The sequence below is a fragment of the Callospermophilus lateralis genome, chromosome 14, assembly GCF_048772815.1.
Source record: "Callospermophilus lateralis isolate mCalLat2 chromosome 14, mCalLat2.hap1, whole genome shotgun sequence".
In the NCBI taxonomy this organism is placed as follows: Eukaryota; Metazoa; Chordata; class Mammalia; order Rodentia; family Sciuridae; genus Callospermophilus; species Callospermophilus lateralis.
Genome location: NC_135318.1, coordinates 80,522,715 through 80,544,485, shown reverse-complemented (window position 1 = coordinate 80,544,485; position 21,771 = coordinate 80,522,715). Strand labels below are relative to the sequence as shown.

The 21,771-nt window shown below is 51.2% G+C and overlaps 1 protein-coding gene across 4 annotated transcripts; it reads left to right on the top strand.

The window, feature by feature from the left end:
* Positions 1 to 10: 10 nt before the first annotated feature.
* Positions 11 to 21,155, top strand: Elmod3 (ELMO domain containing 3). 4 transcript variants are annotated; one of them, XM_076832975.2, is made up of 12 exons: positions 11 to 86; positions 842 to 1,121; positions 4,237 to 4,314; positions 4,859 to 4,928; positions 9,329 to 9,397; positions 10,408 to 10,499; positions 12,117 to 12,240; positions 12,435 to 12,557; positions 16,212 to 16,342; positions 19,397 to 19,473; positions 19,719 to 19,846; positions 20,279 to 21,155. In XM_076832975.2, the coding sequence occupies exons 2-12, from the start codon at positions 1,068 to 1,070 to the stop codon at positions 20,476 to 20,478; spliced, it is 1,146 nt and encodes a 381-aa protein (XP_076689090.2). In that variant the 5' UTR covers positions 11 to 86; positions 842 to 1,067; the 3' UTR covers positions 20,479 to 21,155. The 4 variants fall into 4 exon arrangements, with proteins under 4 accessions (XP_076689090.2, XP_076689092.2, XP_076689091.2 ...); XM_076832977.2 differs by lacking the exon at positions 11 to 86 and adding an exon at positions 101 to 670 and having other exon boundaries at positions 12,120 to 12,240; XM_076832976.2 differs by lacking the exon at positions 11 to 86 and adding an exon at positions 102 to 670 and having other exon boundaries at positions 19,400 to 19,473.
* Positions 21,156 to 21,771: the final 616 nt, after the last annotated feature.

The following is a 21,771-nucleotide window of genomic DNA, read 5'->3' as shown; positions in this document are numbered from 1 at the left end:
CTTGCCCGGAAGGGCGGCTCGCAGCCGAAGCGGCGTGCGCCTGCGCGGAGCAGACCGAAGGCGCCGCTTGGGGCGCGCGGACCCCGGTGAGCGGGCGGCGCTGAAAGGAGACCGGGCCGCGGGGCCGCGCACGGCCGGGAGGCGCGCACCCTGACCGAGGCCGGAGCCGACGGGCTCGGGGACCGAGGCCAGGGCCCGCCGCCCGCGAGCAGACGCCGAGCCCGACCAGGCGGGCTGGCCGAGGGCGCCGTGAGCCGCCTGCCCGGGCCCTCCGGCGCACCGCTGGGCGACCCGCCCCGTGTACCGCCGCCTGCAGACCAGGGAGCGAACCCGCCCCGCGGCGCGGGCCTAGGGGACTAGCCGAGTTCCTAGGGGCGGTGCGATGGGCGTCCGCGACGTCCAGTCACGCCTGAGGTCGGCGCCGTGAGGTGACCGCGGTGGTGCAGGCGTGCCGCAGGTGGCCGTGGCTGCTTTGGACAGTCCACCTCCCCGGGGGCCGGACCAGGCTTTGTCAGCCCCGACGCGACCCGTGCTGGGAACGAAGCAAAGCTGAGGCTCAAAACCGGGGCCGCCCGTGCTCTGCTCCCGGGTTAGCTGGCCCGGTCCCCAGAGCCGCAGGTCCAGAAGTCACCCCAGCCCAGAGCCGTGTCGCCGCCCTCCGCGCGCCGAGGTCTGTCCCCGCCTCTCCACCGGTGGCCCGGGTCGTAGGAGGCTGCCTCTGGCCACGGCGGCTCATTTATTCAGAATAAATTCACATCTGCTTAAAGATTTTAAGTCTCTTTTTTTCTCAGTAGAGGCATAACTGAACCAAGAGGCTAGCTTTCTCTTCTGTGTTTTGCAGAGCCGAGGCCTCACAGCCTCAGAGACTTCTTCAGGACTCACAGAAACCAGCGACGCCCTGGTGATGGCACAGTGGGACTGTTTTCTTCCTCTGGGTCTGAATGAGCGCAGGGAGGAGGGCCAAGGTAGAACCGGCGGACCTCTGGCTGTCCTGTAGCATCATCAGACCTCCGGGAACCCCTTTTTGAGCCCAAGACAAAGCTCGAGTGAACAAATGATTTTGAGTCATGAATGAAAAATTTTGCTCTTTCTATAATGAAAAAGAATTAAAAGACGGGCAGGTAAGCATGCCTTTGGGGAAAGAAGATGTCGGTTACAGATATGTTGTTAATAATAGTAATGAGACAAGATATCAAAAGAATGTGAAGTTTTAGAAATACTTAGGAAAAAAATCTCATAGCTTTTTGTCCTGTTAAAGGAGATCCTGGGCTGGGGTGTTGATCAGTGACAGAGTGCTAAACTAGTATGCAGGAGGCCCAGGGTTCCCTCTCCAGCACCACAGAAAAGGAGATTCTGTTCACCTCTGCATCATCTGCCTTTCCTGAAAACTTGATTTCTAAGTGGCTTATGAAAGTTTATTTTTGTTTGCTTGGGTTGGGAGAAAATTTCATTGAGAAATCCCCCAAGAAGTCTGCAGCTCATCAGTATGACATACCTTACTGTCCTCCTCCCTGTCAAACACGGCTTGCCTGATTATCCTCAGGCCTCTTGGTTCACTGTGCTGTATCTTCCTTGGGCTTGACAGCGAATCCTGCATTCTGTACCTTTCCTTCCACCTTATCTCCAGAAGAAATGGTCTTCAATTTAGCTTGTGGGATTCAGTGGCCAGAACAAGGACACAGTTTTGCTTTGAAAATCTAGGAAAGTTTCCCCACTGTAGGAAGACAGGTGAGCTGTTCTTCCAGAAGGAGGTCTCTGGACATAGAGGTGCCTAAAGTGTAGAGGGGAAAAGACAGGGTGAATCCTGGGTATGTAGACTCCTGCAGGGAGTTGTTTAGCATCATGAATCACAAAATTTTTTTGAAGCAAGATTTCTTTTTTTTTTTAATCTTTATTTATTTAAGTGAAGCAAAATTTGAAGAAAAAAATTTAGTTACATATTTCATACCTTTGTGCTGTGTTAAGAGGTGTGGGATCAGACACATGGCGCACACCTGTAATCCCAGCAACTCAAGAGGCTCAGGCGGGAGGATCATAAGTTCAAGGATAGCCTCATCCACTTAGTAAGGTCTTGTTTCAAAAAGAGCTGGAGATGTAGCTCAGTGGCTAAGCATCCCTGGGTTCAGTCCCTCATTCCAAAAAAAAAAAAAGGAGGGCAGGGTGGCAGGGAAGCATCAAAGAAATGTAAGAGAAGATCCCTGTGTGGGCCTTTTATTGGGAACTTTGTGTTCTGTGCAAGGGCCAGAGGAGAAGTGAGGCACCATTATAGCCCCAGTTGGTGAAGCAGGCCACTGAGGAAGTAGAACCCAGATGGAAGGGATACCAAAGGCAGAGGTGGGGTACATTCTGCACAAAAACCAGTCAGATCAAGGGTCAAAGGTCAGGAGAGCAACTGCTGCAAGTGTGTTGGCTGGGTTGCTCTGGACAGTGACACATTGGACACAGGCCAGTTTTGAGGGGAGGGGGTTCTGGTCAGCCGTGATATGCCTGGGTTGCCATTTGTTTGTTTTTTTTTTAAGGCATAGGGCTGGGGTTGTGGCTCAGTGGTAGAGTGCTTGCCTGGCATGTGTGAGGCACTGGGTTCAATTCACATAGAAATAAATAAAAGGCCACCAACAACTAATAAAATATCTTTAAAAAAAATAAAAATAAAGGCATAAACACGAGTTTATTTAGGAAGATAGATACACATTCAAGGGAGAATACATGGTGTCTCAAGGGTGAGAAGCGTGGGCTGCCATTCTTGCTTCCAGGACATAAAGAAGTCAAAGCTGTGTGTAAGGAGTGTTAATTACCAAAAATTTACAGGAGGGTTAGAGTAACAGGATAATTTAGGATTTCAGGGCCTTGACATAAGTGTTGATTTCTTTGTTAATTGTTTTCTTTTAATTACTGTTTTTTCTTTAATTTAGAGAAAACATTCATGTGGTTCGAATCTAAATATTACAGGGGATATACATTTAGTGAAAACTAGCTTCCATCTTTGTCCCCCACTACTTGGTTTTCCTGCTTGTATGGATCTATCTGCCTCCTGGGGTGTAACTCTGGACATAGTCATTCAGAGGTGCTTATGGGTTTATGAAGACAGTGGCGAGGTGACCTGCACAGTCTGCTCTGCCTTTCCTTGAGAAGCCGTGGAGATGGCCCCACCAGGCATCCTCCTCCTTCTTCACAGTCTTGCATGTGTCACTGGATTCCTGGGCAATAGGTGTCTTAATCAGTGCATTGGTGGACTCGGAGGGTCCTTCAGGCCCTTGCTGTTATGAATGGTGCTGCAGTGAGTGACACTGTCAAGGTACATGTTGTTTTGCACAGGGATGAGTGTCTGGTGCGTGAGGCACTAGAATGCAGGTGCCAAGCTGGGGTGTGTGGTGTGTGGTGTGTGTGGTCTGGTCAGTGCCGTCAACTCCCCTGTGTGGGCGCTCTAGCCAACAGTCTTAGCAGACTTTTTTGTTGGCTGGTTGTTCGTTTTGAGGGCAGTGGCTGGGCTGGAAACCGAACCTAGGGCCTTCCACATGCTATGCAAGGGCTGTGTCGCTGAGCTCCAGCTCTCACACTCTGACCTTTGATAATCTGACAACTGCAGCATTATCTCTAGAGTAGTTTTAGTTAGCATTTTTCTCATGTGGAAGTTTGAGCATTTGTTCATGTTTAAGGATGACATGTTTCCTTTTGTGTAAAATGTCCGAATCCTTTGCCTTTTTCAGCTGAGTTTAGTTTTGAGGGTTGTTTTGTTGTTGTTTTTTGATTTTTTTTTTTTTGATACCAAGGATTAAACTCAGAGGCACTCAATCATTGAGCCACATCACCAGCCCTATTTTGTATTTTGCTTAGCACCTTGCTGTTGCTGAGGCTGGCTTTGAACTCAAATCTTCCTGCCTTAGCCTCACAAGCTGGTGGGATTACAGGTGTGCACCACAGCACCTAGCCACTGCCGCCACCGCCGCTGTCGCCATCATTGTCGTCGTCTCCTCCTCCTCCTTCTCCTCCTCCTTCTTCTTCTTCTTCATGCTATTGGGGCTCAAATCTGGACCTTGAACACAGTAGGCAAGAGCTCTTCCACCACACTATCTCCCCAGCCTGCAGTTTTTCTTCACACCATATTAAATAGAAGTTCTTCATGACAGTTCCCTGGAGTTCATGTCTTTTGTGATTCTTGGTAAAGGTGCAGCATTTAAACTGTGGTCCTCGGGGAACTGTTATGTCCTAGGAGATTGACCCTGGCCTGTCTCACAGGTTAAAAGAGTATCTCCTGGTCATTCTGCGGCTCATGACAAGAATGGTGGTGCTCTTGTGGACTTCAGAGGAATTCCTGTACGTATTACCCACGCTCGGTGCCTCCTGCCAGCACAGGCCTTTGCTCCATGCTTCTTTATAGGCCAATGCTGTGCTGGGCACTGGGGACATGGGCTGGCATAGGTGCTGCCCTCCGGGGGCTCACAGTGGAGGTGGGGGTGCAGACAAGCCATACTACTTCTGTCTAGTAAGGTAGCTGTTGTAGGAATCAGAGTGTAAGGCAGTGTAGTACAAAGGCAATCTGTGGTCTCAAGGTGTTGTGTGAATGTCTGTTTATTCACTATCAAAGAACACATGCACTTGTCCCCACATTGCCCAGCTTCCACATTGTAATTGGAGCTTTCCAGGCACTCCTTTAAAATAGACTTTGGGGCTATGGGAGCTCAATCCCCAGTATGTACCCCCTACCCCCCAAAACAAAAAAATTTAATCCACCTATCAGTGGATCACCAGAGCCTCTGGCCTCCAGTTTCAAGGATATTCAGTGTGAGTGGGTGGGAAATATTTGTGTGTATGGGGCACATGGATTCTGCCCTCTCTCTAAAGGTGACCTGCCCCACAGATCTCAGCGTTGAAGACTCATGATGTTCTCCGGGCCCTGACAGCAGAAACTAATGGATGGGAGCCAGGGGGTAAGGACTTCTCGGGACCCTGGAGTCGGGGTGGGGCCTAAGCCAGACCTTGTATGGATCTATTATTTATCATTGGAATTTCTTATATTCTTTATCCTTCAGAATTTTGTGGATTTATGTTCCTCAAGGAAAATTAGAATCAATACTGGATCAGGAGTGAATTTCTCTGCTATTAGTTCACTGTGTGCCTCTGGGAAAATCATGTAATCTCTGTCTAGCGTAGAAATGTTCATCTCTCAGGCGCTGGGGATGTGGCTCAAGTGGTAGCGTGCTCGCCTGGCATCCGTGCGGCCCGGGTTCGATTCTCAGCACCACGTACAAACAAAGATGTTGTGTCTGCCGATAACTAAAAAATAAATATTAAAAAATTCTCTCTCTGTCTCTCTCCTCTCTCACTCTCTCTTTAAAAAAAAAAAAAAAAAAAAAAAAAAAAAAAGAAATGTTCATCTCTCTCATCTCAAAGGGATAGTGCAAAGATGAGTCCACATTTGTGAAAAGGTGTTGGAGTAGTCTGTTTTATCTGCTTTCCATGGTACTGCCCTGTACTCTATAAAGTTCATTCAACTTGCTGATTTATTATGGAGAGAGATCCTTACTAGCTCAGAAGCAGTCATTGTGGAGTCATATATCTGGTTTAAATTCTGGCTCTCTCATCTACATAACCTGGAGGAAATCACTTAACCTTTTTCATCCTTTCCTCTAACGGAGGTGGGGGTGGGTGATGGCTCAGTGGTAGAGCCTAGTATGCAAGAGGCCCAGCACTGCAGAAAAGAAAGAAAAAAAGAACAGATTGTGTAAGAATATGTATGATGGGAGTTTTGTAAGGATTAAGTGAGATAATGTAGATAAAGTGCTTTATACAAAAAAATATGGGTTGTGGTAAGTACTCATTGGTATTTATTGTTAACTTTAAGTCTTACACACTAAAATATAAACTCCAGAAATATGGAGCTTTTATAAATATTGTAATGCAGAAAAATTATTTGGGCATCTACAAAGTTCTCTTAATAGAATATCATCCATACTGTAGGGTGACAAACCCAACATTAGTAAATAACTTTTACTTTAAATGCCAAATATTTTATACAAATTTTTTGTGCCAGATACTTTTTATCATATTTTAAAAGTTTTTCATATTGTTCTTAGCTAATTTCAATTACACAGGATGACTAAATCAACAATTTTGTTTCACTTATGAATACATGGAAGAAAGGCAAAATAAAGCAGACACTTCAAAAGGAAAAGCACCTGTACTAATCTAAGCTGAACCAGTTCCCTAAAGGTCTGCTCTTTGCCCTGTGGTGTTCTGTTGGTCAGGATTTTCTCTGGAAGCAGGAGGGTCTCTAAAGAGGACTGGAAAAGCTCTTAAGTGGTTTGGGTGTTATCTCCAGTTTGTAGGCGCTGGCCTGGTATCTCTAGTGGGTTTCAGTGCGTGTGTTTGGTTTTCCCCCAGGATTGGGACGGAACCTAAGGCTTCACCCGTGCCAGCCAGGTGCTCTACCAGTGAGCTGCATCCCAGCCCTTGACACTGCTAGCCAAGAGCTAGTATTTCCTGTTGTCTAACCTGTGGTGACAGCAAATCCTTACCCCTTTGCTGCTGAGCTCTCTACTCCTTGCTCACAGGCTTTGGTGAAGCATTTATGGGTAAGGGAACACAGGGTGAAAGATTGATGTCAGTGCTTGGAGGTGAAGGTCTGAGGGTGAAGAATCACAGCCACAGGAAGGTGGGGATAAAGGTGGGGACATTCGCTTAGACCATAGGCATTCCTTGTGGTTGTTCCATTTCTCCCTTTCTGGCCAGTCAGTTTGTCCCTCATTTGATCTCCCAGGGGCCCTGCATGCTAAAAGCAATTTTTGTTTAGTTTTTTTCCTAATTAGGTATATATGTCAGCAAAATGCAATTTGATTCATTGTACACAATATTAGCACAACTTTTCATTTCTCTGGTTGTACACGATGTAGCGTTGCACCATATGTGTACTCACACGTGTACCTAGGGTAATAATGTCCATCTCATTCCACCATCTTTCCTGCTCACATGCTTCTTCCCCTCCTCCCCTCCCCTTTGCCCAATCACAGTTCCTCCATTTTTCCCATGCCCAGCCCCCATTATGGATCAGCATCCACTTATCAGAACATTCATCCTTTGGTTTTTTAGGATTGGCTTATTTCCCTTAGCATGATATTCTCCAACTCCATCCATTTACCTGAAAATATCATAATTTTATTTTCTTTTAATGCTGAGTAATATTCCATTGTGTATATATATCACAGTTTCTTTACCCATTCTTCTATTGAAGGGCATCTGGTTTGTTTCCACAGTTTAGCTATTGTGAATTAAGCTGCTATGAACATTGATATAGCTGCGTTACTATTATGTGAATTTTAAGTCCTTTGGATATAAACCAAGGAGTGGGATAGCTGGGTCAAATGGTGGTTGCATTCCAAGTTTTCCAAGGAATCTCCATAACTGCTTTCCAGTTTGGTTGCAACAATTTGCAGTCCCACCAGTAATGTATGAGCGTGCCTTCCCCCCCACATCGTCATCAAATTTATTGTTGTTTGTATTCTTTTTTTTTTTTTTAAAGCTTCCAAGGCATGTTACCATTTCTTTTTTTTTTTTTGAGAGAGAGAGAGAGAATTTTTAAATATTTATTATTTTAGTTTTCGGACACAACATCTTTGTTTGTATGTGGTGCTGAGGATCGAACCCGGGCCGCACGCATGCCAGGCGAGCGCGCTACTGCTTGAGCCACATCCCTAGCCCCCTGTTGTTTGTATTCTTGATAGCTATGAAGGCAAGTTTTATTTTCTTGACCATCCAAGGTCAAGTATTTGTGTGAAGTTGTCTACCTTGGAAGCCCTCAGTGTCAGTGTCTGCTGCCTCAGACTGGAGGTGGCAAAGACAGGGTTTCCTTGAGGTCCCCACAGGCGGGCCCATCTCACCTGCTGCCACTGCCCGCAGTCGGCTGTGCCTGAGCCCGTGTCTGTGTCAGCAGTAATAGCTAGTGTTTACTGAACCCTAACCTTTGGGCTGCAGCACTCTCCAGTGGCTGCAGAAGAGGTACAATTGACTGAGTAACTCATCCAAGAAGCACAACCAGTGGGCCATGGGGGTCTCACCTTTACACCTCGTCTGGCTGTCAGGTGTGCTTTCCTCCACTCTTCTCTGTTGCTTCTCTGCCACTGTCTCTTCTCACTCTCCATTAGCATTTGGTGGTATTTAGCCTGCAAGTATACTTATTTCTTTATCTATGTTTCATTACTGTCATGAAATAGCTGAGACTGAGTGAGTATAAAGAAGAGAGTTTTATTTTGGCTCACAGCTCTGTTGCAAGGTTGAGGATGCCTCTGGTGATCGCCTTGCTGGCAGGCCCAAGATGGTGTGGGACATCTCAAGGGAGGAGATCGGGATCACACCTGTGTGTCTCCTCTGGCCTCTCTTATAAAGCCCCCAGTATTCAATCTTGGGCTCCACCATGATGTCTTTATTTAATCCCAGTCACCTCCTGAGGATCCCACCTCTGAGTAAGAGAGTCAGACTGTGTCCCCACTCTTAACCACTCACAGTAGAATTGAATCTCAACACTGGAAGGGTTCTACTCAGGAACATGCTTAAGCCACGTCCAAACCATAGTACTCTCCAGATAGTTCCTCACCACATGAGGGCCCCACTGACACCATGAGGCAGGAGGAGCCATCCTAGCCTACTTGTGGTCCTTGCTGTTGTTAGTGAAGTCTCCATCCTTCATGTTGTTGGTTGATGTCACACCTAGAAACTAGAAACACTTGTGACAGAAGGTGCCCCAGCAGTTTGGGCGAGAGTGGCAGCTGTGGTTTGGAGAGAAGACTGTGCAGTGGCCGCTGCCCTTTTGCTCCTGCTTTCCACTGTCATGGAAGTACATTAGTTCATTGGGCATTTGCAGAGCCTGTGCCATGCGTGTGGCACTGTGCTGGGGTCTGGCAAACCCTGCCCTGTGTCTCACCGCCCAACGGGAGACAGCTAGGACACCATGGCGAGCATCAGGTCTCCTAGTCCAGACCTGAGGTCAGAGGAGCTATCAGGGAGGGAGGCGCGGGAGCCCACCTACAGTAAGAGGAGCTAACCAGCAGGGATCTGAGCTTCCTGGCTAGCAGTCTGGGAGGACCCAAGGGTGGAGAAGGCAGAGCGAGTTGAGGACCCAGCTGGTCCCCAGGCAGCAAGGGGGCAAGGCTCTGGACTGTGAGGGACTCGCGTGTGTCCCGCAGAAGGAGGACTCTCTGTGGGGGTGGTGGCCTGGAAAGGCAGCTGGAGGACACCAGTGCTGCCTTCCAAAAGCCCACTCTGGCAGGCCTTGGGAGCCGGCAGCCCATGGCAGGCAAGCTGGCCCTGTCTCAGGAGTGCTCCTTTTGTTTTGCAGTCGTGAGTGCAGAGGTGCTCCAGGCCCAGGAGGAATGGGAGGTCGTGGACACCATCCACCCTGAGGCAGGTAAGCGAGGGCACCTGGTAGTTCTGGGGCTCTGGGATTAGGAGACGATTCCTGAGTGTTCTCATTTTAGCAGTATGACATAGAATAAAATCTCTTTCCAAACCCAAGGATGGTGATGTTCTACCTCCAGGGGAATGGAGATGAACGCCAGGGCTGCCAGCACTCCTTGCCATCCACCTAGCCCTGAGGGAGGCAAGGAGGACCCTGGGTAGGGGCAGCCTCTGCAGGGTGTGGAGGATAGAGGCAGGCTGCAGGGACCCCACACAGGATGGTCAGGTCATTCACTATTCAAGAGGGCTATGGGGACAGGGTAAAGCCATCTATGGGAATGCTCTGAGGTCTGAGAACAAATGGCCCCAAGTCTCTTTCTGAGAGGTCCAGATAGAAGTGTGGGAAGGTCGATCTAGAACCTGGACCTAGCCTGAGTTCCATCAAGCTCCTAGAGAGACAAGACAGGGAATAGCATTAGCCATCTCCTCTAGGGAGAACGGTAAGCTAATTCTCTGCAGGCTGTAACAGGATAGGAGAAGGACCTGCACGGTGTGGGAAGGACAGAGTAGAAATCAGGAATGCCCCTGAGCAAACCTGGAGCACACTCCCTTGAGGGTACCCACTCCAGGCAGTGACTTGTTCCCTCAAAGATGGGTAGAATTTGGGGACCCTTGCATCTCACCTCTTTCTCTACTCAGTGCAGAGGGCAGCTAGGAACTCTGAACAGTCCAGTCCAGCAGGTAAAGCCAGCTCCTTGAAAGAGGAAGGCAGGGACTGGGGATGTGGCTCAAGTGGTGGAGCGCTCACCTGGCGTGCACAAGGCACTGGGTTTGATCCTCAGCACCACATAAAAAACTAAAAAATAAAATAAAGAAAGGAAGGCTGTGGCTGTGGGTGTCTGATGTTCAACTGGAAGCCAGTGCTTGGCTCCGAGGTGACAACCAGGAGGCTCTAGGTAAAGGTTTGCGGACCGAATGACGACTGTTACAAGTCCTCAAGTATCCTCCCTTTTGCCACAGAGAGCTGGGGCTGCTCAGACCAGCCTGGACAGCTCATCTCCTTTGGGGAGGCCCTGCAGCACCTCCAGACTCTGGACCTCTCTTCCTTCAAGGTAACAGGGAGGGTTGGGCTCTCAAAAAGGCTCCTGCTTCCCAGGAGCCGAGTTCCCCTTCCTCTAGGATAGGGCCCTGGGCCAGCAAGTTGGAAGCTTCCGTGTGAGGGCCTCATCTCACCTAGGGAACACTGGAGCACAGGATCCCAAGTGACCAGGGCCCATGACTCATCAGGGCACTGGTAGCTTTGTGGGACTGTGCCTGTGGAGTTCCTGTGGCCCTGTCCTTCAGGAGCCTGTGCAGCTGTCCCCTGCTCTTTCCTCTTAGTGATGGGAGGTGGGAACCAAGGACCAGGAAGTGCCTTGGGGAGGCAACACAGCTGTCTAAGGAGCTGAGTGAGTTGTAGCCAATGGAGACAAGCTCCCTGAAGGATCCAGGAGCCACTTAGGAATCTTAAATGTGGGAGGCCATCCTTGAACGTGATTTGAGTTACCTCCCTGGCTGGGGGAGAGGCGCTTAGGCACATCTTGTGTCCAGAGCTTTCCCCATCCTTCTCAGGTCCGAGGGCTTGTCTGTGTGGAGGCGTGCCTGGCCACCCAGTCATCGCCCCTGACCTTGGGACACTGCCCACCCCCTTAATCTTCATTGGATGGGATTTTCCCCAGAATTTTTTGTTCCCCAATAAAAGTCCACTCCCTGGCGTGTTCTCGCTCTCTCGCTAGCCTCTTCAGTAAACCTCGCTACCACAATAGGTGGCTGGAGGCTGGAGCTAGGAGAAGCTGTCCCGGAGCTGGTTTAAAGGTAATTAGAGTCTGTCTCTTTAATTCAAAACTCCCTAGCGATTTCTCATATTCTGAACTTTCATCTATGAAGCCTGTGCTGGCCGCCACCTAAACTTAAGAAATATGTGGGGTTAGAAAAGGAGGGAGTATGGGGGAATCCAGGCTGGGCTTTCTGGGACATCCTGAGTGTTTAGCAGTCAGTTGAGAAGAAGGCAGGTGCAGATCGTCAGAATGGAACCTGGCTCAGGAGTTGTGGTGGTCAGTAGAGTCCGGAGAGTCAGAAGCTACCCAGATTGGAGTATCCCCAGGCCGGGGCTGGAGGTGGGCTCAGTGGTAGAGCATTTGTCTTTGCCTTGCATGTGTGAGGCCCTGAGCTCCATACCCAGCCCCTCAAACAAAGAAAAAAGAATGTTCTAAGGGTAGCAGCAGTGGTCCTGACCACAGGAGCCAGCACAACCGAGTTTAGGAGGCGCTGGTCATGGTCAGGGCTGCAGCCACACCTCAGAGGCTTCTCACACCAGTGAGTCCCCATTAAGCCCCATGTAAAGGGTAGGGGCAGCCCTGCTGGGAACCCTGGCCACCTTTTTGTCTGACTACATGGGGATTCCTCAGAGCTGGGCATCTCAAGAGTCACTGGAAGAGCTAGTGCTGGAAAATTCCAAAGGACCAAGTGCACAGAACTGGCAGGGAATGCCAACCTCAGGGTGCCTCTTTCTCCCTACAGAGAAGCTGGAAGAGCAGCTGGGAGGCTGGAAGGTTCTTGGCAGTTTCTGCCTTCTTTTACTTCCCAGAGGCAAATGCTAGCTGGGAAGCCAACTGACCCCAGATGATGGTCAGTTCTGTAAGGCAGGCTAAGCTGGCCCTCGGCCCATTACCTGTAATCTTTCTCCCCAGAAGAGAATACAGCCAACTGTTCGAAGGACTGGGCTCGCCGCCCTCCGGCACTGCCTCTTCGGACCTCCAAAGCTCCACCAGGGCCTTAGGGAAGAAAGGGACTTGGTCCTGACCATTGCCCAGTGTGAGTGTCGGGACTGCCACAGGGCACACACTGTCTGGGTGCTGGGATAGAGCACTTTGCCACTCATCCAAGGCCAGGCCAGGGCTCTTGCATGCACCTGAGGGCAGATGGGAGCTGGAGCTGAGAGGAGGGTGTCTTGAGTACCCAGTCCTCCCACAGGATAGTCGGCAAAGCATTGGTGTTTTGGGGGGCAGGTGGCCTGGACAGCCAAGACCCAGTGCATGGCCGTGTGCTCCAGACCATCTACAAGAAGCTGACTGGCTCCAAGCTGGACTGCGCCCTCCGGGGAGATCACTGGGAGGACCTGGGATTCCAGGGTAAGGAGACATGCACTTTCCCCTTGCTTGCCCCTGGTCCCAGGGCCAGGGAAGAGGCTGCGCCAGCAGTGTGAGGCAGGATGGGGGAGACACCTCAAGGGCACAGCAAAGGCAGAGGCCGAGGTCAGGAGGGGAAAGACCCCAGGCGACCCTCAGGAGCGACAGGACCTGGAATAGGATTGATTTGGGTTCTGTGCTCTTTTTCTAGTGAAAATCTTATTATATATTTTTAAAATTAAAGGAAGATGATCTCACTTGTTTGGGGTGATACATTTGTGGCATGTTTGGGAATCATTGGGTCAGTCTTGAAGCAGGGGCCAAGGGGGCAGCAACTAAGTTGCCTCTGCATATCTTGACCCCTTGCAGAAAGTAGGGTATCTCTTTTATAGCCCAAAACCATGAGCTACCAGTAAGTCAAAACATAGCAAAGTAGGAAGTGCACTTCAGGGTATAGTAGTACACTGCTCAAGAAAAATGGGAATTAAAAAGAGAACTTAATATGTTGTATAAGAATAACAGCGTGTGCTTAGCAGGAGGTGGGTTACGTAGCAGGGTTTCACATGAGAGAAGCATTTCTTATGTGAAATGGAGTCTCGGAGTAAAATGGAGTTTGGTCAAGGCACATATAGTTTGACCCATAACAATACTTTTTTTTCAAAATCATATCAGGTTATATTTGTATGGGATAGCAAATGACCTTAATTAGTAAAGGCTTTACGTATCCACACTTGGTTATAATCTGGTGGTAGTGGCAGTGTGTTTAAGCCTATTTAGCTTAGTTGTCCTTCCTGCATATTGAGAACCACACCAGACAGTTGATTGCTTCCACCATCAAACATGATGTCAAAAACTCTGGAGGGAGGGCTGGGGCTCAGCTTGGTGGTGGAGCGCTCGCCCAGCGTATGGTGGCCCTAGGTTCCCTTCCCAACACAAAAATAAGCCACAGGGGCCTTGGCGTTCCACCCATGCACCTGCTTGCTCCTCGCCTTGTTCTTCCCTCCTCGTATTCCAGGACTTCCTCTCCTAGTCTCCTGGGAAGAAAGTTTAGATTCCCTTCACCTGAGAATGCCTCCATCTCCCCTCCTCAGAGGTCTGTGGGTGCCAAGGTTAGCCTGTTTCTCCTTCAGCTCTTGAAGGCGCACTGCTTCCCTCTGGCCTCATGGTGTCTGGTGAGAAGTCCACAGTCCACGGGTGCTTGACTTCCTCCCCTATGACTAAGAAGTGAGGTTCTGTCCATGCTTCCTAGATCTTTTGTCTGTTTTTTTTTTTTTTTTTTTTTTTTTAATAATGGGGATTAAACCCAGGAGTCACGTCCCCATTCCATTTTTATTTTTTATTTTGAGACAGGGTCTTGCTAAGTTGCTTAGGGCCTTGCTGAATTGCTGAGGCTGGCCTTGAAATTGCAGTCCTCCTGTCTTGGCCTGGGATTACAAGTAGGCGCCCATCATGCCTAGCTTTTGTCTTTAGATTTCAGGATTTTGACCAGAACATGCTTGGGGTGCACAAAGCCCTGGCTTCCATCCCCAGTGCACAAAGCCCTGGCTTCCATCCCCAGCACTGAAAAGAGAAAAGGCAAAGTATATTCATTCATAATGGCTCTTGAGAGGCAGAGCTGCTGTGGTAGTTTTCTGCTGTTGCTATGACAAATCTCCTGTTTAGTAGCTTGGAATAACACAGCATGTTTCCTGTCCTCTGATTCTGCAGTCCAGAGGTCTCATGCAGATCAAGGCTTCATGGGCGGCCCTCCTTTTGGAGGCTCTAAGGGAAAATCCACTTCTTGTCTTTCCCGTTTTCCAGAGGCCTCCTGCATTCCTTCTTCTCAGAGCCAGAAACAGCTCCTGTGAGCCACCCTCTCTCTGGCCCTGTGCTTGTGCCTCCCTCTTCTGCTCTTGGGGACCTTTCTTACCACACTGGGCCCTCCCCGAGAGCCCAGGAGAGTCACCTGCTCTGCTGATGAGCATCTTAATCTCTTTCCCATGCAGTGTATTTGGAAGTACTGGAGATGGAGGTGTGAGGTGTTCTTCTGCCTACAATGGCTGCTCTGAAAGCCTTGCCAGGTCACCCCAGCTCTATGTCACCTTAGCATTGTGTCTATTGAGGATCATTTCTCATGCGCACTGAGGATGAGAAATTAGATCATCCTGTTCTCAGCTTCGTGTGTGGTTTTCTGTTACATCCTGGACATTTTGAGTATTGTGTAAAGACACTCTGGATCTCATTTATATCTCCCATTCTAGCAGGCCTCCTCGGATGCCATGCCAGTGGGGAAAGGAGGGCTGTCACCTCACTGGGTAAAGCCCAAGTGTCCCTTTGGGCCTCTGGACAAAACTGGCTGGGAGGGGCAGGAGTGCTTCACAGCTACTTCCACATGACCTCCACTGGTGTGCAGAGAGGACAGGGTTGCTCCTTACCACTGGGAAGAATAAAAGTGCCTCGTTACAGACAGGTCAGGGCAGAAGTTCAGGCCCCTGTGGGGCCTTTGCTGAGGAGTAGGAGTGGGGACATGTTTCTCTGTCCTGTTTGGCTGGATAGGATGGTTATTATCTAAAGTGTTATGTCTTGGCTAGGCGTGGAGGTGCATGCCTATAATCCCAGCAGCTTGGGAGGCTGAGGCAGGAGTATTATAAATTCAAGAGCAGCCTCAGCAATTTAGCAAGGCCCTAAAAGCTTAATGTGATGTTATCTCAAAATAAAAATAAAAAGTGCTGGGGATGTAGCTCAGGGGTTGAGAACTCCTGGGTTCAGTCTCTAGTACCAAAAATATAAATAAATAAAAATAAAATGTTCTTTCTTGCTAGGCTGCTCCTCTCCTGGCCCTTTGGCCAGTACAGCAGGCTTTCTTGGGTCTTTCTCTATTTGTGCTACCTTAATCTGTTTTCTGTTGCTATAACAAAATACCTTCTTTAAAAATGGAAGTGGATCTGGCTCGTGAGTATATTGGCTGGGAAGGTCAAGAGTGTGGCATCCCGTCTGCTGGGCCTCTGGCTGGGGCCATCCTGCTGTGACATGACATGGCAGAGGATAGCACACAGCCTGACAGAGAAGTACATCCCCTGAGTCGCTCCTCTTCATGTGAAGCTGCCAGTCCCTTTGTGGAGGCCCCACCCTGGTGGCCTCATCGCAGCCTGGTTACCTCTCAAAGGCCCTACCACCCAAAGCCACCAATATATGAATTGAGGGTTAAGTTTCTAGCACATGAAATTTGGGGCATACATTCAAGGCATCATATGCTCCCCTTGGCATTTCTGGGTTGCCACTCTTCTCCAGCCTTTGGATGAAATATATTAGGCAAAAAGAAACCCAAAAACTTCACCACAGTGTCGTTCCAGGATTCAGAGTGCTGGCCTGGCGGAGGCACCTGGCTGTTGCATCTGCTCTTGGTGGAATCACAGGGAGGGTGTGTTACTCATTTCCCTGGGATCAGATGTGTCTTGTAAAGGCTCTTAAGTACCTCCAGAGGGCCAAGCAGGCAAGAGAAAACTGCTGTCGGAGGTGGCCCCCAGGACGCCGGGGGACAGGCCTGGGTGGCCCTGGAGAGCCAGCGGAAAGGGGCTGGTGTAGGGCAGCTCCCCAAGCAAGTCCCTGGAGGTCAAGGGGTCAGGGCTTGGTTGAGCCCACTCACTGTCATGTCAAATTTTCTCATGGCTGTTGTAGGAGCGAATCCAGCCACAGACCTTCGAGGGGCAGGCTTCCTTGCCCTCCTGCATCTACTGTACCTGGTGATGGATGCAAAGACCTTGCTGATGGCCCAGGAGATTTTCCGCCTGTCTCGTCACCACATTCAGGTGGGCTTTGGTGGGAAGCCAGAGGAGAGGGCTCTGGAGCAAGGAACTGAGCAGGCAGGAGGACTTTGCTGGTTGAGACTGATGCTAAGGCTCTCGGACAGTGAGTCAGACCCTGTCATACAATGTGTTGGAGTCTGAACTCCACCACTCATTAGATGTGGTCTCAAGCAAGTTCTCAGCAGTGTGGAGCCTTGGTCTCCTCATCCGATGATGGGGATCCCAGCAACTGGATCTGGCTCCTTGAGAAAATTAAATGGGACTGCACACAGAGCACCGGACACACACGGGAAGGCTGTTCACCCTCTGCGCCCTGAGGAGACCCTTGCTCAGGGTTGGTGGCTTCCCTGACCCTAAAGGCAAGGAGTTAGCCCTCAGCTGACCCTGTACTCACCATCAGGGTCCTACTCTCTGTCCAGCCCTGCCTTCTGGGCTTAGGGTTGATGGTTTCCTAAGCAGTGAAAGGAGGTAGTCCCTCCATTTTAGAGGACGAGTTTGACCTGCTTCCTTCCCTTGTCTAGCCCAGGTTCCTGGGAGCTGGGGCTCACTCACCGCTGCATGGAGGTCATTCACATCCCATGTTAGTCACTTCTCGTGGAGCTTGGGATGCCTCAGGAGCAAGACAGGATCCCCTGCAGAGCTGGCATGACGTAGGCTTAGTGCCCAGGTCCATTAGAGCGTGAGAGGCGGCAAGTGCTAAGAAGGCACAGTGGGGTGGGTCAGAGAGGAGGAGGAGCTGGTGACAGGATCCCACAAAAGGTGAGCCAAGATGTCACCAAGCCTTGAAGGAGGTTGGGGAAGGACACTCCAGGTAGAGGGAGAATGGCAAGGAAACCAGTGGGAGTGGGAGGGACACAGGAGCGCAGCAAGACTTGTCCCAGAGGTGGCAGCCAGATGCCACAGGCCTGCCAGCCACAGGAGGGGCTCCACGTTTTCCCTTGAGTCAGATGAGGAGTGGCTACAGATTTTGAGCAGCTGTTCTTACCGTTAAATTAAGGTGAAGGGTAGTGTTCAGGGAGAGCTTTCTTCAGGTCCAGGCTGGTGGTGATTGGGGCTGGGGCTGGGGGTCTCTAGAGGAGATACTGATTATACAGAAGTCAGTGTGGGCATAAGAGTGTAGAGCAGCTGTGTTGAGGGTCGAGCAGGGTTAGGGCTAAGAAACCAGACAGTGGGGTTGTTCAGTACAAGCAGCTGAAAAGGAGAACAGGGCTGGGGTTCTATTTTCCACACCTACTTTTAAAGGTCCCTCAGACTTGGAAGTGGCAGTGTTAGTAAGCAGTTGGATATATGAGTGTGGAATTAGGGAGAGGGCTGTGGGCTAGACCTGTGGCTCCAGAGGTGCCCTCTATCAGCCTTCCTGGGACTTGTTAGAAATGGACCTTCTGCGTCCTCCCCAGACCTCAGGAAACAGAAACTCTTGAGGCGGCCAGGACCCCGTGTGCAGGACACCGTGTGCGAGGGATCCTGGGAACCCCTGGTAACCTCCAATCCTGGGAACCTCCAATGAAGGTGGTTGTCAGGGGTGAGGCAGCCTAAGCCACTGCAGCATGAAGTGGGCAGCGCGGGATGAAAGCAGGACAGGAGCCCAGGGGTGGGTGCCACTCTGGAAGCCAAGTGGAGCAGGCCTGAGCCACCTGGGTGGATGGTGCCAACTACGGAGAGGAGCATCTGCAGTGTCTGGGTTTGTCCCCGGGGACTTTGATGTGAGCATTTTCAATGAGGGTTAGACACAAAAGACCTTGATTTAGATTGGGTGTAAGAGGGAATTGGAGGGATAAATTGGAGATGGTAAATTAGACAACTTTTTCAAGGAATTTTGTCACAAAAGGGAGCAAACAAGGCATGGTAGTGGATACTTTTCAGTAGTTTTTATTTTCACATAAGTTCAAATACTTGAATTTTGCAAGTGGGCAATATCATCTGATGACGTGGCAATCAAAGCTGGGGGCTGTGGGAGGAGCATGTACAGGGTCTGCAGAGCAGAGGTGCCTCCCCTCCACACCCACGACAGCAGCACTGTGGGCACACAGCCAGGTCCGCGAGTCAGTGAGTGTGGGAACACGTGCTGTTAACGCCCAGCAGCAGCATGCTGGAGTAGGGAGCACAGAGCACTACTGTTCTGCCAGGGACACGGTGGCAGGATTTGGGGAGTTGAGGAAGGGTGAGAGGTATAGACCAACCAAGGCTTAGCAGAGGCTCGTGGGGCTGAGGTCCAGAAAACCAGTTGTGACCTGAGGGTCTGGGGAGAGGTGTATGACCACTGCAAGCAGAGGTGAGAAGACTAGCTTGGCCTCAATACATTCAGGATATATAGGTGGCCAGGCACAGTGATACACACCTGTGATTTCCCACAGTTCAGGAGGCTGAGGCAGAAAGACCTCAAGTTCAAGGCCAGTCTCAGAATTTTAGCAAGACCCTGTCTCAAAATCTCAAAAAGGGCTGGGAATATAGCTTAGTGGTAAAGTGCCACCTGGTTCTATCCCCAGTACAATAAGTAAATAAATAACGAGGAAGGGCAGCAAAGCTGTGTTGGAATGAAGGGAGCTGTTGGGACCCCACACACCCTTAGCTATTGGGTCACATTGTCTTAAAGAGGACAAGTTTAAATAATGCACTTTAATTTTTATTTTGAAATAATTTTAGACTTAGAAATTGAAAAAGTAACCCAGAGTTCCCATATATCTTTCTCTTACCATCCACTAGAAATAACCTTGTATAGTCCTAGAACCATTAATAAAACTAAGAAAGTATTAGCTGAACCACAGCCTTGGTTCAGTGTTCTTTCTGTGTGTGCTGTGCTGGGGTCACAGCCTGGGCCTCATGCTGGCCAGGCAAATGCTCTGCCACTGAGCACACCCCAGCTGCGGAGCACATAACCTCAGTGGAACTCTGCCTTAGGAGAGTCGCTCAGAGCCACTGACCTCAGTGTTCTCACCTGTAAGATGGGACGACAGCATGAGGAGCCACCTCTGCCTCTGACTGCCTCTGGCCAAGCTGGGCTCAGGGTAAAACAGGGTGAGGCTGGGCAGCCACTGACCCGCTGCCCCTCCATTCCAGCAGTTTCCTTTCTGTTTGATGTCTGTGAACGTCACCCGCATCGTCATCCAGGCCTTGAGGGAGGAGTGTCTCTCCAGGTGAGGCCCAACTGCAGCTGGTTAGTGTGACCCCTGCTAGTCCTGGAGAGCCTGGGCAGAGTCCCTGTGCACCAGTCTCCAGCCACCTCTGCTCCCTGACTTGGCCCAGGGGCAGAGCCGCCTGGAGACCAGTGGGAACTCTGGGTTTGGCTGGCTCCTCTAGGGCTCCCTGGAGGGAGGGCGGGAGGGTGCCCAGGTGTCTACCTTCGTCTGTGGCTTAACTGGCCACCTCCCTGGTCCCATAGGGAATGTAACCGGCAGCAAAAGGTCATTGCCGTGGTGAACAGCTTCTATGCTGCCACTTTCCTCCGCCTCGCCCACGTCTGGAGGACCCAGCAGAAGACCATCTCAGACTCTGGCTTTGTTCTCAAAGGTGTGCTCTTTGTCCTAGGGAGCTGCAGCCCCTGAACCATGTCTCAGGTCCAGAGACCCTGGTGGTTTCTGCTCCGGGCTGCAGCTCCCTCTCTTGCCCCCACACAGCAGCCACCCTCCAGGGCCTGCTGCTCTGAGTTCTATGCCACCACTCCCTTCCTTCCTGGCCATATGCCTCTGGGGGTCACATTTTCTGAATCAAACATGGGAACCAAGGGTCCAGCAAGGGACTGACTCTTGAGAGCTAAGACCAGCTGGATAAGGCAGCACATGGGCCTGGGCTCTCTTGGTACTCTCCGTCCTAGGTGGTCTTTCACATTGGCCTCCCTGGCCCAGGGGTTAGGAGTGCTCACTGGAGCTGCTAGGCTCAACGCCCTGGCTCTTGGGTACCCAGAGCTCCTTGAGCTTTCTTTTCCCCAATCCTCTCCTCCAGATTTGGAAGCGTTGGCCAAGAAGAGTCCACGGCGGCTGCTCAAGACCCTGGAGAGCTACCTGGCCCGGGCATCGAAGGGACAGGCCTCCTTGTTGGCACAGAAGTACCCTGGGCCACAAGCCCCTCGCACCTCAGATCTCACCTTCACAGGTGTGTGTGACCTGCAGCCCCACTCCTCTGAGGGTGCAGGGCTGATCTGAGCCTCCCAGAGACCAGCTGATAGAAAGACTCCCAGCCTGGGCCACCAGGCTTCCAAGGACACATGGCAAACCACGTCTAGAGCCCCCTGGCCGGGCCAGGCGCTTTCCTGCCTCGGCAAATGAGGTGGGAAGCTCCTGGGCCTGGGTACCCTCACCAGTGCAAGATGCTCCACTCCGGGCGACTAGACCTGACTGCTCCCTGCAGACCTGCCTCCAGAGCAAGCAGAGTCCTGCCATCCCACCCCTGCTCCCACCCCCAGGGCTGCATCCCAACATCTGTGGCAGTGAGTGGTGCAAGGCGCAGCAGCCCATCTGGGGTGCCATGCTCCTCCACAGCACAGGAGCTTGCCAGGTGGAGACAGCTGGAGCTCTGGCTCCCTGGCAGCATTGGGCCCTACCTCTGGGTCAAATCCCAGGGGGAGGAGCAGCGATGACAGCCAGCAGGGGGCAGCACTGGCAGCTGGCGCCGCTCCTCCCCAGGCCTCTCCCCTCTCAGTTTGTGGTCTAGAGATGGGCATTGGGCTGGTGGCCCCGGCTGCCCCATCCCAGCTGCCCACCATCTAGGGGCTTGTCCTGGGAGACTGTACACTTCCTCATGATGGTTTTCTGTCCTGAGCAAGGAAGGAGGAATTTGCTCACACACCAGCACTTCTAGAATAAAGCAGTTGCTCCAGTTAGAGGGTCAGGTCCCTACCGTATCCTTCCAGGACCCGTCTTGCAGGGCCTTCCTGTGCCTTGTCCCAGGTCCCAGTTAGAGCCCTGCAGGTGGAAGCACGTGGCCCAGGAAGGAGCAGCTGTCTGTGCCCTGGCCAGACTCGTCACTGAGCTCCTGCCAGGCCCATCCTCACTGGCTGCAGGTGTGAGCTCTGGCCAGTGGACACAGTGGCCCTGGGTCTTATCAGGGTAGACTGGCATGGTGTCCTGCATTTGCTTCTGGACAAGCCTGGCTCTGTTGCTCCCCTCACAGCTCCAGGCCAGGCACCCGAGCTGGGGGTGGGGGGCAGGTAAGAGCCCCCTCCGTGCCTCCATCCTTCCTCCAGGCCTAACACACTGCAGGTGGGACCCATTCCAGAGGTGAGGATGACAGATGGCCTTCCAGGGGCAGAAGGGAACTCCCCCAAGTGCGGCTGGTGACAAGCCCTGCCATCTGCCTCATGTCACCTCTGCTGGACTTAAACAAGGCTTTGTTCTGTGAATTCCTGCAGCAGCGCCCTCAGACCAGCAGAGGGGGATGCGGGCACAGTGGGCTTGGAAGGGAGGAGGGCTGCACCTGGGCCACGTTGCAGGAGCCTC

Coding starts and splice junctions, on each gene's coding strand:
- Elmod3 (XM_076832975.2), top strand. CDS start 1,068: ATGAATGAAAAATTTTGCTCTTTCTATAATGAAAAAGAATTAAAAGAC. Junction 12,558..16,211: donor GGAGGACCTGGGATTCCAGG/GTAAGGAGACAT, acceptor TGGCTGTTGTAG/GAGCGAATCCAGCCACAGAC. Junction 19,474..19,718: donor AGGGAGGAGTGTCTCTCCAG/GTGAGGCCCAAC, acceptor CTGGTCCCATAG/GGAATGTAACCGGCAGCAAA.